The following is a 16,183-nucleotide window of genomic DNA, read 5'->3' as shown; positions in this document are numbered from 1 at the left end:
TATTATAAAATAATTAGGAATTGTTTTTTTTTAATGAAATTAGTTGAGTTGGTAGAATGGCGCCCTCAAAATTAATGTTCCAAAAAAGAAAGTTTGCCAAAGGAGAAGCTTTCCAAGATATTTTTTCTTAAAGCTGTTAGATATTTTGTGGGACCAAAGTTTTTCATTTTATAAAGTAAATATTAGGTATTAAAAATTTTAATTTGTATATAATTTAGAATTAATATAATTTTTTTTGTGTGTAAAATAAATATTGTATAAATGTCAAAATTGTAGGTTATGAAAAGACCCTGTGCGCTTACCTGCATTCACTCAGCAGTCTCAGATGTGGTATTTAGTAGGATCATGCCCTACAAAACTCCTAAGTCTGCATGGGACAAAATCAGAGAAGAGTTTGAAGGTGGTACCAGAAACAGAAGAACACAGTTGCTAAAATTGAAAGGAGAATTTGCGATGCTGCGAATGAGAGAAGATGAAACAGTAAGACAATATTCAACAAAGCTGATGGATGTTGTGAACAAGATAAGGCTGCTGGGAGAAAACTTTCCTGACTCACGGGTGGTAGAACAGATCTTAATTAGTTTACCAGCTCGGTTTGAGTCCAAAATCTCTGTGTTGGAGGAGTTGAATGATATTGATACCATCACTGCAGCTGAGCTTATCAATAAGCTGGATTCGCAGGAGTAGCGAACCAATATGAGGGAAACCAATTACACAGAAGGAGCCTTGTTCATAAAAGCCAAAGTTGGAATTGAGAACAAAGGAAAGCAGACTGGAGAAAAAAGCTCAACTGGGAAGCAATAAGGAAACCAAAACAGAGGTAAGCAATCAAAATTTTTTCCTTACAAAATTTGCACCTTGACCAACCATCTAGAAAAGGATTGTTGGTACAAGGACAAGAAGGCAATTCAGTGCCACTTCTATAAAAAGTTTGGCCACAAAGAAAGAAATTATAGGCTGAAGCAGAAGTAGAATGAAGGCCAACCTAAAGGAGAACCTCAGCAAGCAAACATTACCGAAGCAACTGGTGAAGTCTCGCCAAACTTGTATGTGGCCTCAAATGAAGTAATAGACAAAGATGATACAAAATAGATCGTTGACAGTGGGTGTACATCCCACATGTGCAAGAACGAGTCCATGTTCACCTATCTAAACAAAGCTCTGAAAGACAAAGTGAGGTTGGGAAATGGCAAGTTCGAGAATGTAGAAGGTAAGGGCATTGTCTCTGTGAATACTCACTTAGGTACACGACATATTATTCATGTGCTTTTTGTATCTACATTAAAGCAAAATTTATTACGTGTGAATCAAATGACAAATAATGAGTATAAGGTTCTTTTTGAGGGCAAATACTGCAGGATTTATGATCCTGATGGGAAGCAGATCGAAATAGCACCAAAGATAAATCAGAATTACCTGCTGTGTATGAAGAGGCCAGCACACATGGCCTCCTATGCTAGTGCAAATGAGGGTGAAATTTGGCATAGAAGGTTTGGACATTATCATCTATCCGGCTTGAAGAAGTTGCAAATTGAGAACCTGAGTTTCAATCCTCCTTCACTGGGTGAAACCAACACTGTCTGTTGTGTATGCCAAATGAGCAAGATGCATAGAACACCATTTCTTGCACAAGCCAGCACACGAGCAACAAAAAAACTTCAACTTGTTCACTCTGATATTTACGGGCCAATGAGCCAAAACTCCTTAAATGAGAGCAAGTATTTCTCCATTTTTATTGACGATCAGACACGAAAGATCTGGGTTTGATTTCTCAAAAATAAAATAGAAGCGTTTGGTAAGTTTAAGTAGTTTAAATTAACTGCAGAAAAGGAAAATGGGTGTTTGCTCAAAATGTTAAGAACTTATAATGCACTTGAGTATAATTCATAGGAATTCAGGGATTTTTATCTCTCAAGGGATCAAAAGGCAACTTATTGCTCCTTACTCACCGCAGCAAAACGGTGTTGCTGAAAGAAAGAACAGAACTGTGGTGGAAATGGGGAGATGTCTGATGAATGACAAACACTTGCCCAAGTAGTTCTGGGCTAAAGCAGTAAACACATATGTTTACTTGTTTAATCAGCTGCCCACTCGTGCTTTAGAGAAGATAACTCCTTTTGAAGCTTGGCATGGTAGGAAGCCTGAGACCACCCACATCAAGATCTTTGGCTCAGTTTGTTACAGCCTAATTCCTGATGAAAAAAGAAGAAAGTTAGATGACAAAGGAGAGCTTGGAATTCTCGTCGGCTATAGTACAGAAAGAAAGGGGTATCGGGTGTATATGCTGAGCTCCAAAAAGCTTATGATTAGGAGAGATGTCTTGATATATGAAGGCTCAAACTAGAATTGGGTAAAAAAAAATAAAATGTGATGAGGCAGGGAAACTGGTGACAGGAAGAGATGAATCTATACCAGCTTTATTCTCTTTTGAATTGAAAAATGATGAGGAAGTTGGAGATAATGGAAGTGCTGATGGAGTTAGGATGAAAAGTCTCTCTGAAATATACGAATCATGCAATTTTGCCTTCAAAGAACGTGCAACCTATCAAGAGGCAGCCACACATTCCTCTTGGAAGGATGCTATGATGGAGAAGATTGCTATGATCACAAAGAACAAAACTTAGACTTTGATCCCTAAACTAGAAGGCAAGAAGATAATCGGTGTCAAGTGGATTTACAGACTCAAGTTGAATCTCGATGGCTCTGTAAATCGGCACAAAGCTAGGCTGGTGGTGAAGGGATATGCCCAGATTGCAGGAGTTGACTTTGGGGACACCTTCGCTCCAGTTGTGAGACATGAAATAATCAAAATGATCCTAGCAGTAGCAACGCATTCAAAGTGGTAGGTTATGCACCTGGACGTCAAATCTTTATTCCTAAATGGTGATCTCCAAGAAGAAATTTATGTTGATCAACCGGATGGATTCACTGTTGAGGAAAAAGAGGATCATGTTTATTTGCTACATGAGACTCTGTATGGCCTTAAGCAAGCTCCACGAGCTTGGTATCAGAAGCTAAACAAGTACCTACTGTATTGTGAATTTAAAAGGAGTAAGGCAGAAACAACACTATATGCAAAACACGATGAAAATGGCTGGAATTTGATCACTGCCATTTATGTGGATGACATACTGGTGACAGGTAATGATCCATGTAAAATGGAAGAATTCAAAGGACAATTGGAGGAGATGTTTGAGATGTCCAACCTAGATGAAGTAACACACTTCCTGGGGATGGAAATAAAGTAAGCTCAAAATTAAATTTTTTTGTCTCAAGCAAAGTATGCATGTGAAATACTTAAAAAGTTCAACTTGATGGAGTGTAAAGTTGTATCTACTCCATTAATTCCAAACTTAAAGCTAACTAAGGATGAAACAGGTGATAAAGTGGATGAGGCAAGGTACATAAGCTTAATTGGAAGCTTGATGTATCTCACTGTTTTAAGGCCGGATATGCTATTTGCTATGAGTTTACTGTCATGATTTTTGTCATCTCCAAAACAATCTCACATGGCAGCGGTAAAGCATGTATTGAGGTATCTTAAGGGTACCTAAAATTATGGAATTCTATACGAGACAAAGGGAGAAGGAAGGCTGCTAGGGTATACTGACAGTGATTGGGCAGGGAGTCTTGATGATGCACGCAGCACTTCTGGTTATTTATTTTCATTTGGCTCTGGTGTTTTCTCCTGGGTATCTAAAAAACAAGAAGTGGTTGCTTAATCTACAGCTGAAGCTGAATATATTGCTGCTGCAGGTGCTGCAAATCAGGCGGTTTGGTTAAGGAAAGTAATGCATGATCTAAAGTTGGATGCGTCTCTACCAACTGAAATTTTAGTGGATAACAAGTCGGCCATTGTAATTGCTAAAAACCCAGTGATGCATGGTCGAACCAAACACATTAATGTGAAGTTCCATGCAATTAGAGATGCTAAAAAGAGTGGTGAAATCAAGCTTACTTATTGCTCATTCGATGAGCAACTGGCGAACATTCTGATAAAGCCGCTTGGAAAAGAGAAATTTGAAATGATGAGAAGGAAGTTAGGAATGGTAGGGACGAATTCTTAAGAAGGAGTGTTAGATTATTAAGAATCAGTTAAAATCTATTCTTATCAACTTGTATTTGAATTTTAAATTCAAGTTTCCTTGAATTATGTAGTAACTGGATAAAAGGTGGAATTGAGTTTGTATACAAGATCATCACTTGCACGAAAAAACATGATCTGTAATTGTAAATTGGCTTATTTAAGCCATGCAAACATGAATGAAAAAATAGCCTTTTTTCTTGTATTATCTTCTCACAATTTTACCGAAGCACAGAAACAAAGAACTTTGCAGTGTTATGCTCTGTTTCTGTGTCCTATTTCTCTCTTACTTTTTCTCTCTACAAAAGCTACGTAATTAGTTTTTGAAAGCAGAAAATTTTCATGTAAAAATATTACAAGAATCAATGCCATCCACTGAATTTGCTGATATGTAGAAGAAGAGGCAGGCCTGTGTAATACATTTTATAGAAAAAGGAAAAATTACATCCAGAAAGCATTCACAGTCATCTGAGGGTAGCAGGACCATCCACTGAATCTTATGGAATCTCATATAGATATTGCAAAGCATCTGGTTAATTGTTATGATAAGAAAATGAAAAATAGTCATGTCCTAGTTTATTTGTTTTGGAAGTTGGTTTTGAAAAACAGACTTTTGACCAATATGAAACAAGTAGTTGAGAACTAAGCAAACTCAGTAAGTATTATTATGAAGAGTCAAAAATTTGCATTTAGAAGTAACTATTCATAATTACAAACCTGATAAGCAAATGGGAGGGCAAACCACTATCTATGGAGGAAGCAGGAAACTCGAAATCCAATCGTTAGATGTGAATGTCTCCAAAAGTATCCCACATAGCAAAGGATGAGGTTTACATTTAGAAAGTTAGAAAGCATAAATGTCAGCCAAGAAGAACACGACTTGAGAAGACAAGACAGATTTATTGATAGAACCAAACATCGCAGATCGAGCAAGAAAGGAAACGTGACAGAAGAATCTCGCGTGACAGAAGAATCCCAGGTATTTTGCAACGTGCAGCATGGAAAACGTGGGTACTTGATCAACAAGCCATTCCTCTAGAATCGGTCAAAGCTATCTCTTTTATTTTGATTTCCTGTTTTTGACTTTTTAGCTTCTAACCATTGTGGTTGCGATTATGGCGCGACTACAGCTCGTGATTCCTGGGTAGCAGGAAGAAGTTGATGTCGTTCCTCTATTTAAAGCATTCTCCGAGTATGAATAAGGGATATGATCTTTGACAGTAAATATTTGTGGTAATTTTAGCCCTAAATAGAAGTAAATTATTTTTCAATTCTTTTTGGTTCTGATTGGGACCTAACATTTGGTATCAGAGTCATGTCTAACAAAGAGATGATTGAACAATTAGAAGCCAACATCGGGAGACTGCAAGACAGCTTCAGCCTAATAGAGTTGGGAGTCGCCGATAAACTTCAACAAACGGAGGACACCCTCAAGCGGTTGACGGACACTCTTTTAATAAACCGTGAAAGGTTCAATAGCAACACACCAAGTTGACCCGGATTGATGCGGCCACTCCATGACAATGGAACCGAAAGGGACGACGGGGGTTGTCAGCCCTTTTTCTCGAGGCTCGCAAAGCTTGAGTTCCCCATCTTTGCCTGTGACGATCATGGCTAAATGACTCAACCGCGTCGAGAAATTCTTTGACTACCAAGGCATTCCTGATGAGCAGAAGGTGCAACTAGCTTCTTTCCACCTAAAGGGTGAAGGCAATCAGTGGTGACAATGACTTCACTGAACTTACAGAGAAGAAGGAAAGATGGTGACTTAGGTTGGGTTTGAAGAAGAGATATGGGCCCGTTTCGGGCCAACTGATTATGAAGATTTTGATGAGGAGCCCCTAAGGGAATACCAAAAGGAATTTGAAAGGCTAGGGAAGAAGGTTCACGGTTGGACCCAGAAGACTTTAATTGGAATCTTCATGGGCGGGCTTTAGCCCAAGATAACAGATGGGATAAAGATGTTCAAGCTCAGGACCCTGAAAGATGCAATAAGTCTAGCCTGTATGCGCGAGGACCATTTAGGCCATCAAGGTAGGCTGGACTGGGCGAGGCGAACTTAACCCAACCCACAAGCATGCTCCCTATCTAACCAGACCCACGAGCTCTAGCAGCAACAGTCGCTGCTCCTAAGTGGTTATCCTAGGAAGAAACACAGTGCCGGCGAGTACAAGGTCTGTGCTTCCACTGTGACGAAAAGTTTACTTTCGACCATAGATGTCGCCGATCCCAACTATTACTTCTATAAGGCGACGAGAGAAAGAAGATGTTGAACCTGTAAAGCCTGGCTGAACGGAGAGACCAATGGTACCTGAACCTTGAGGACAAGGTTTTAAAAAGAGGGAGATAATGATAGAACCAAATGCCACAGATCAAGGGAAGAAAGGGAAACTTGACAAAAAAATCTCAAGTACTTCGTAGCATGCAGCATGGAAAACGTAGGTAATTGATCAATAAGTCATTCCTCCAGAATCGATCAAAACTATCTCTTTTATTTTGATTTCCTGTTTTTGATTTCTTATCTTTTAGTTGTTGTGTCTATAATTATGATGCCACTGCAGCTCGTGCTTCCTGGGTAACAGGAAGAAGTTGATGTCATTCCTCTATTTAAAGCATTCTCTGAGTATGAATAAGGGATATAGTTTTTGATAGCAAATATTTGTAATAATTCTAGACCTAATAGAAGTAAAATATTTTTTAATTATTTTTGGTTCTGACTATAACCTAATATTTGGTATCAAAGTCATGTCTAACAAAGAGATGATTGAACAATTAGAAGCCAATGTCGGGGGACTGCACAAAAGCTTCAACCGAATGGAGTTTGGAGTCACCGATAAGCTTCACCAAATAGAGAACACCCTTAAGCGGTTGACGGATACTCTGTTGACAAATAGCAAATGGTCTAACAACATCACTCCAAGTCGACCCGAACTAACATGACCACTTTGTGATGATGGAACCAAAAAAAATGACGGGGGCTGTCAGCCATTTTTCTCGAAGCTTGCAAAGCTTGAGTTCTCCATTTTGCCGATGACAACCCTGGTCGAATGACTCAACCGCATTAAACAATTCTTCAACTACCAAGACATTCCTGATGAGGAAAAGGTGTAGCTAACTTCTTTCCACCTAGAGGGTGAAACCAATCAGTGATAGCAATGACTCCACAGAACTTACAGAAAAGAAGGGAAGATGGTGATTAGGGCTAGTTTGAAGAAGAGATATGGGCACGTTTCTGGCCAACTGATTACGAAGGTTTTGATGAGGCCTTAACGAGGGTAAAGTAAATCGAGCCTTTAAGGAAATAACAAAAACAATTTGAAAGGTTGGGGAACAAGGTTTGCGGTTGGACCCAGAAGGCTTTAATTGGAATCTTCATGAGTGGGCTTCAGCCCGATATGATATATGAGATAAGGATATTCAAGCCCAGGATCCTAAAGGATGCAGTAAGTTTGGCTTGCATGCACAAGGAGCAATTGGGCTGTCAAGGTAGGCTGGACCAGGTGGGGGCAGACTCAACCCAACCCACAAGCGCGCTCCCTATTTAACCAGACCCCATTAGCTCTAGCAGCAACATTCGCTACTCCCAAGCGGTTATCTTGGGAAGAAGCACAGTGTCGGCGAGCACAAGGTATGTACTTCCACTGCGATGAAAAGTTTACTTTCGACCATAGATGTTATCAATCCCAACTATTACTTCTAGAAGGCGACGAAGAAAAAGAAGATGCCGAATCTGCTAAGCCTGGCTGAATAGAGAGACGAAAGGTACCTGCACCTTGAGGACAAAGTTTTAAAAAGAGGGACACAATGATAGAACTAAATACCGCATATCAAGGGAAGAAAGGGAAACGTGATAGAAGAATCTCAGGTATTTCGCAGCATGCAACATAGAAAACGTGGGTAATTAATCAACAAGTCATTCCTCCTCCAGAATCAGTCAAAGTTATCTCTTTTATTTTGATTTTCTATTTTTAATTTCTTATCTTCTAGTCGTTATATGGCTACGATTGTAGCGTCATTGCAGTTCGTGCTTCCTGGGTAGCAGGAAGAAGTTGATGTAGTTCCTCTATTTAAAACATTCTCCAAGTATGAATAAGGGATATGGTTTTTGACAGCAAATATCTGTGGTAATTCTAGCCCTAAATAGAAGTAAATTTTTTTTCAATTCTTCTTGGTTCTGACTGGGACCTAATATTTAGTATCCGAGTTATGTCTAATAAGGAGATGATTGAACAATTGGAAGCCAGTGTCGGGGGACTGCAAGACAACTTTAATCGAATTGAGTTAGGAGTTGCCGATAAGTTTTACCAAATGGAGGACATCCTCAAGTGATTGACGGACACTTTGTTGATAAACCGCAAAGGATCTAACAACAACACTCTAAATTGATCTGGACTGATGCGACTACTCCGCGATGATGGAATCGAAAGGAACGACAAGTGCCATCAGCCCTTTTTCTCCAAGCTCGCAAAGCTTGAGTTCTCCATCTTTGCCGGTGAGAACCCTAACCGAATGACTCAGCCGCGTCGAGTAATTCTTCGACTACCAAGGCATTCCTGATGAACAGAAAGTGCAGCTTGCTTCTTTCTATCTAGAGGGTGAAGCCAACTAGTGGTGGCAATAACTTCACCAAATTTACAGAGAAGAAGGGAAGATGGTGACTTGAGCTGGGTTTGAAGAAGATATATGGGCCTATTTCGGGCCAATTGATTGTGAAGATTTTGATGAGGCCTTAATAAGGTTGAAACAGATCGAGCCCTTAAGGGAATACCAAAAGGAATTTGAAAGGCTGGGGAGCAAGGTTCGCAGTTAAACCCAGAAGGCTTTAATTAGAACTTTCATTGGCGGACTTCAACCCAGGAACCTGAAGGATGCAATAAGTCTAGCCTGCATGCGCGATGAGCAGTTGGGCCGTCAAGGTAGGCTGGACTAGGTGGGGCAGACCCAACCCAACCCACAAGCATGCTCCCTATCTAACCAAACCCCACGAGCTCTAGCAGCAACAATCACCACTCCCAAGGGTTATCATAGGAAGAAGCACAATGTCAGCGAGTACAAGGTCTGTGCTTCCATTGTGACGAAAAGTTTACATTCGATCACAGATGTCGCCGATCCCAACTATTACTTCTAGAAGGCGACGAAGAGAAATAAGATGTCGAACCTGTGAAGTTTGGCTAAACGGAGAGACCAAGGGTACCTAAACCTTAAGGACAAAGTTCTAAAAAAGGGGGAGGCAATGATAGAACAAAACACCACAGATCAAGGGAAGAAAGGGAAACATGACAGAAAAATTTCAGGTATTTCGCAGCATGCAACATGAAAAACGTAGGTAATTGATCAATAAGCCATTCCTTCAGAATCGGTCAAAGCTATCTCTTTTATTTTAATTTTCTGTTTTTGATTTCTTATCTTTTAGTCGTTGTGGTTGTGATTATGGCATCACTGCAGCTCATGCTTCCTGGGTAGCAGGAAAAAGTTGATGTAGTTCCTCTCTTTAAAGCATTCTTTGAGTACGAATAAGGGATATGATTTTTGAGAGCAAATATCTACAGTAATTTTAGCCCTATATAGAAGCAAATTCTTTTTTAGTTCTTTTTTATTTTAATTGAGACCTAACATTTGACCTCTTATAAACTCAATCAGAAAAACCTTAAATGCGAATCAACTTAATTTCACAAAACAAAGCTATTCATCCATGACTGGAAAGTTAAATAACCAAAATGGAATTAAGTTAGATCTAAGAAACTTCAATTTTCAAGCGACAAAACTCTCAACAAGTTGATGCCCATAATTAATTGAAACCAAATACAACAATAACCAAATTATAATTGAAATGAGGAAACCTGAAACACGAAAAACATTCAAAATAAAAACAAACTAAAAATAATAATTTGAAAATCAAATCAGATGATATCCAAATAACCTGAAATTCAATCTATAAATAAAAATCATCTTAGAATTGAATGAATAACATAATATAATCCGAACCTAACAAATAGCCTTCTGACTTTGATCTGCACAAGTAGCAATGTACACAAAACTGCAAAACTTTCCACATTACGAAATATGTTTGTGCAATATATGTTATAATCTAACACATCTAATGCTATTAATCAAAATAATGATTTGTTACTAACCGTTGTAAAAAGTAATGAAATAGAAATTATCCTAGAAAATTTAACGACCCTAACTTCGATTAGAGTAAATCTATTAATGATTACAACTATTAATCTAATGAGACTGGTCTAAATTTTATACCACCTTATTAAACTGGGAATCAAGATAATTAATCCAATCAAGAGAACAAATAGACTATATTAGAGTCGATACATAAGATTTTATAGTTATTTATGTTTGGATCATCTTCACTCCTATATATCTCGAATGCATTAGGAATGAATTATCAATTTCCACCTTAATGTAATTTAAAGGAGTTCAAGTTATTACGGGTGGGCAGTGAAGTAGCATTAACACCCAAATTGTTACAAAAGGGAACCGTTTGGGGCCTAGGGTTTTTCTAACAAAGGCGGTGGAGGAGTTCAAGAAAATAGTTGGATAAACGCGTTTACTCATAACCGTTGATTTAGAAGGAAAAAGATCCAATCTGACGGCAGAAAATGAAACCTTAATCCTGGGGTTTTATGCTATATTCCGATCTCAAGGTACCCTGCCCCTCCTCTTTCAACCCTCTCTCTCTCTCTCTCTCCCTTCCTTAAAAAAGGTGGTCGCTCTCTTTGCCTAGCCGCCGCCATTATCATCTCTTCAGCAAAGACTTGAATCAACTTCTTCTCCTCATCTTTATCTTTTAGCCTCTTGATGGGAGAGGCTCAAAATCGGCATCTTCCCTATTTTCGCTTCTCTGGTAAGGTTTAGTTCCTTTTATCTGTCTATTGGATTTTTTTATGCTTTTTTCTCTCCTAAATTTAAGTGTTATCGGATTATCCGTTCAATTGACTATTATTGATGTTGCCCCGATCTTCTTTCTATTGTTCAGTTGGCAAGATTATGATACTCTATTTACAGTTTGTAACATTGAGTTTCTGTTATGTAATTTTCATGGGCTAAGAGTGTCAGCGTACTGTTTTTGTTTCATTGTGAATTTAAATCTCTTACAAGCCTATTTGTATGGGTATTTACTTTTTACAATAGTTTTTGACCTAGCAATTTTTTCCCTTCCAGATCTGAAAGAACGTATAAAGGCAGGTCGTGCAAAACAAACTGTTTGATCAGGTTCGGAAGTTTTCAGTTTCGGAAACTTGTTTAGGCTCGTTGAAATATTAGATTATACAAATTCAACTTCTTCAAGTCTGGTTAGATTTGTTGGATTTTTCAAATATATTAAATGAATCATTCATCTTATTGTCATTCTTTAATATATGTAATTAAATGAAGGAATATAAATTCCAGCTTTTGCTGCTATACTAGAACGAGTTAGCTCTAAATTTAGAAGTTGGGAAGGGAAACCCTCTTCCAAACCCATTGTCTTCAGCAATGGGATCGAAGCACCATAATACATAACAAGCCATGGTTTCATCTCATTCTATGAATATGTATAATAAATATATAAAATGTATTTAATGCATAGGTTAAGTATGGAGGTTGACTACAAAAAAGTTTTAAAAAATAAAATTGAATCCTTTTTAATTAATACTATATATATGTATGTTTGTTCAGGTCTAAATTAATTAGCTAATTGGTCTCTAGACGAACATTTCAAGTTTTTTCTTATGTTAATTGCACATAATATGTTTGGATTGTTAAACAAGATTAACATGGAATTTTGTGATTTAAAGCTGAGCAAATAATTAGGTAGTATTTTACTTTAATTTGTAGAGATTTAGTGAGTACAAAAATTAATTATATTTAGAAATTAAAAATGAATATTATATATCCAAATTAAATTGTTATAAGGGTTTTATGAATTGGGCTGTTACATCTATGGGGAATAAAAGAAATTAAAAATGAATATTGCTCCTTTTTCATGAAGTCACCGCCATCAATCTCTTCAATTGGAGAAGATATAGTGATGACATCTAGTTGTCAAGTAGGGGCAATCATTTACTAGAAATATAATATGCTTTCATTCAGTTTAAAGGGGACCTTTTTTGCTTTTGGGTGGGAGCAGATGTGATAGTTTGGACGAGAGAGAGCTGATGGAGAGGGAGGCTTTGGCGAACGGACCAACGAGAGAGGAAGATATTTGGAGCGATGAAATAGAAGAAAAGCCAAAAGAAAAACACAGGGTTGCTTTGGGCTTAAGAGAGAGAGAAGGGGGGGGGGGTGAAAGAACGGTAGGGATTTCCAATCAAGGTCCCCTAGGTGAATATCAGAAACCCTAGAATTGCTTGTTAGAGAGACTGAATCATTTCAATTTATGAAGTTTAGAATGCTATTCCTGTATTGCTTAAGAGATGGGTATCGAATATGTTATTTGTATGATTAAAGTGTGTGTGCTGATCGTGTCCTTGTGTGCTGGTACACAGGATGCATTCAATTTATTTGAGGGTTTGGTGCAAGTACAGCATGTAATTGATTGAGTTGTTGATATTGAATGATGAATGTATGCTTGTTTGGGGATAGCAGTGGGTATAGGAGATTTGGGTTAGTAACCTAGCCTTCCGTTGCTCATATTACTCTCTTAAGCAAGAGTTTTGTGTGGTATGGTGATTGATATCTCTTCTAGGCTTTGTTAGCTTTTTTGTTTCAGTTTATGGCCTAAGGATGACCTGATTGAGGTTTATCTCCCTTTGTTTCTAACCATGTGAGCACGCTGGGAGAAGATTTTAACTATTGATAAGCCAAGAATCAAGGGCTGCGTTCTGGTGCACTGGTGCTACTGCTGTTTAAAGGCGGAAGAAACTTATAACCACCTATTATTGTGGTGACCCATTGCCTACTGTTTGTGGACTTTTATTTATGGGTTGTAGGACATTGATTGGATTATTTCGGGTTCGGTGAAGGGAGAGATTTGGGCTTGAGACGGTTTAAATGTAAAAAATAAGTGAGCTAATGTGATTCTTTTGACAGTTTTTTGGGTCATTTGAAAAGAAAGAAATAGTAGAGCGTTTGATAGTGAGGCTAGTAGCATTACTAGATTAAAAGATAGATGGTTGCATTATTTTGGGTGTATATTGTTAGGGTATGACATTATTAGTGATGTAGATTTTAGAAATGTCATTGATTCATTAAGTCTGTTGTAAATCTTTTGTAAATAAATGGTACCCCAGTTTTTGGTACCTAGTTGATACACACTTGATATTTTTTATTTCAAAAGAAATAGTTGATCAAAGCTTTTTACTGCCGCAATATCACTGTCTATTGGTCTTTATCTCTCTCTCTCTCTCTCTCTCTCTTCTCTTACAGAACTTTTGTCAAAGCTACTGGAGTCTGCTTGCTGCAACAATGAATGTAAACGGTTTCCAATCTTCGAGAAAGAAGCAACATAATGCATTGAAGTCCGTCTCTCTTCCTGCAGAACAAGAGTACGTTTATTTATTTATTTTTATGGGTCATTGTCCTGATTTAGACTACAGAACTGATTTTCTTGATACTCTTTTATATTCGTTAGTTGCTATGAAGGGGAACATCTTGCTCGTTTGCTCGAATTAATCAGGAGGTGAAGAGAATTGAAACTTTTAAACTGTGTCTCTTTCTTTTCTCCTTAGTTTCTTTGTGTAATTCTTGTTTTAATTTATGAATGGTGGTGGGTTCTTATATGGTTATCATATTAAACAGGGGTATCGAGTCAGGAAGACATTTAGATGGAAACTCTTTGCCTCAAAAAATATGGCTGAAGGTACCTTTTCTTTTTCGTTTTTCTGCTTCATACTAAATAAATTTTCAGCGCCATATCATCTTGTTTAGGGTTAATTTCTGATGGGTGTCTATAATTCTTTTGGCTTTGTTGTGCTGTTATTTAGCAACAATTTGCAATTGGGGTCAATGATGTCACTCGTGTACTTGAAAGAATGGGACCATGCAATGGTATGGACAGAAGCTCTCCTCAAAACTCTTTTCGCAGCAGCCGTAAAGCTCCTATGGTTCAACTTCAGGTTTATTACTGCTCTAAACTTATTCTGCAATAAGATAATTGAGACCTGTATCGGTTTTAAGTTGTGGGTTTTCTACTCAGTATGGTACTGAATTATAGTCTAGAGTATATTTTGCGGGTAAGATAATAATTAACTTCTGATTGACTTGGTAGTTTGTATAGAAGTTTTTGTTAATCAATTGCTTCTAAATTTAACTGGTCAAATGATGAGAACCAAAGGAGTCATACACTAATACTGTTTTAAGCTTAGCACTTAATGGGGATTCTATGTTTTATGATTCAAAGAAGTTAAATGTCTTATGACACATTAGGTAATACTGGTTGCTGCGGACTGCAATCCACGGTGGCTAACGAAGCATTTGCCTAGCTTGGCCTCATCAAGAAAGGTACCGGTAATCTTTGTCAGGGATAATAAGGAGGGGTCTTTAAGATTAGGCGAACTCGTCAAGCTTAAAACAACAATTGCTATTGGAGTGAAGGTAAGGGCTAGTGAGTTGAATCACATGTCTCCATGGCTTCTGCAATCATAAATGTTGATTTGAATTTCGACCTGGTATCCCTTCATGCAGGCTAGAGGAAATGCCATCAATCGACTTCTTGAGGACATTCTCCATGGGAATGAAGCTGGTGTAGCGAAGGACAATGTTAAGTTATGAGTGTCTGTTTCTTCATATAGACATTAACAGAAAAGGAGAAGGGAATGACAGAAGTACCAAGAATGAAGTGGGTTGGAGGGAGACCCTTTCTATAATAATGGGAATAATATGAATATACAAAAATTATAGGAATATATAGAAATAATAGGAATGCACAAATAGTTTTTATTAGTTTTTTATTTAATTACATATGTATATACATATATATGTATATGTAATATTGTTACTTGATCTTTCTTTTTGTTTCATTTATTTATTTAATTATATATATGTATATATATTTTTACCACCTCTGGATCTTTTTCTGGATAAGAGTTTTATTTTTTAATCTTTTTTTATTTATTATTTTATATAATAAAATATGAGTAAAATAATTAATTTAATTAAATATATAATTATATTATTTTATTAATTTAAATAAAAATAAATGTTATTATTATATAATTTTTTTAAATATAGTATAATTTTGTACGAGGGCAGATGAATAACCCAACATAAAGTACACTTAAGAAAACATAATGGTACATTTACATGGTTTGATTTAGGATTAGCAACTTATCCTTCTTAGTGATCTGAATTAGCTAAAACATGGTATTGGTAGAGATGTATTATAACAAAAACATGTCATCACCAAATACGTACATTGTGATAAATCTAGATGCTTATTTTGTTCAACCTTTTGTTAGTTAGGGTTCATGGTTTCTCTTAGAGATGTCTGCATCTTTCCTTTCTTCTTGGTTTTCTTGCTTAGGAGTATTTCTATTCTTTCGAAACATTTCTTTTTCCATAAAGAATAAAACTTATCAATGACAAAATTAGAACTCTACAAAAAAAAATTGAGTTAGAAAAAATTACTTCTAAACTCGAACATATAGTAAATCGGATATTACAAAAGATAAATTTATTCTTTATAATAAAGAAATTGTTGTAATAAATCTGTTTTCTATAAATTCTAAAGATTTGTTTTACTCATTACTATAGATAGGAAAAGACAAAATTTAGACAAGAAGCCTTTGTAGTCCAACGGTTAGGACAATTTCCTTCAAGTAGTAGTTCTTTTAAATAGTAGACCAGGGTCTAACTCCTGGTGATACGTATTTTCTCTTTTTTTGTGTCTTCGAAAATAATTAATTATGTCGGAGGAGCTACAAGAAGGAAAGATCATCCTTTTTTTTCTTTTGGGAATAATTATGTGGGAAAAGCTATAAGGAAAGCAAGAAAAAGAAGAGTAGTCTAATTGCTGAATCATTTTCAAGATTTTAAGACACAATATTCTGGAATGAAATTATTGTTCCCATGGTTAGTGGGAGGTTGAGAGCATCAATGTACACAAAAAAGAACACTTGCTTCACTGTAACCTTAGTTGCAGGTTAGTGTTTACCAATTCACCTAGTT

The 16,183-nt window shown here is 36.9% G+C and overlaps 1 protein-coding gene across 1 annotated transcript; it reads left to right on the top strand.

Annotated features, from left to right (window-relative positions):
- The first annotated feature begins 10,740 nt into the window (after nt 1-10,740).
- LOC110810048 (uncharacterized) lies at nt 10,741-15,077 on the top strand. The gene is made up of 8 exons (XM_022036088.2): nt 10,741-10,943; nt 11,261-11,311; nt 13,445-13,563; nt 13,650-13,697; nt 13,817-13,877; nt 14,002-14,133; nt 14,444-14,611; nt 14,702-15,077. Exons 3-8 carry the CDS (start codon nt 13,484-13,486, stop codon nt 14,786-14,788), a joined length of 576 nt encoding a protein of 191 aa, XP_021891780.1. The 5' UTR covers nt 10,741-10,943; nt 11,261-11,311; nt 13,445-13,483; the 3' UTR covers nt 14,789-15,077.
- Nucleotides 15,078-16,183: the final 1,106 nt, after the last annotated feature.

The sequence above is a fragment of the Carica papaya genome, chromosome 2 (genome assembly GCF_054855325.1).
Source record: "Carica papaya isolate Zhongbai chromosome 2, ASM5485532v1, whole genome shotgun sequence".
Lineage (NCBI taxonomy): Eukaryota > Viridiplantae > Streptophyta > Magnoliopsida > Brassicales > Caricaceae > Carica > Carica papaya.
This window is presented reverse-complemented; position numbering and strand designations above follow the sequence as displayed.

Bases quoted from the DNA above. Each gene is read 5' to 3' on its own strand.
- LOC110810048 (XM_022036088.2), top strand. From the start codon at position 13,484: ATGAATGTAAACGGTTTCCAATCTTCGAGAAAGAAGCAACATAATGCA. The intron at 13,698-13,816 runs GTGAAGAGAATT...CATATTAAACAG, and splicing joins TTGCTCGAATTAATCAGGAG to GGGTATCGAGTCAGGAAGAC. The intron at 14,134-14,443 runs GTTTATTACTGC...ATGACACATTAG, and splicing joins CTCCTATGGTTCAACTTCAG to GTAATACTGGTTGCTGCGGA.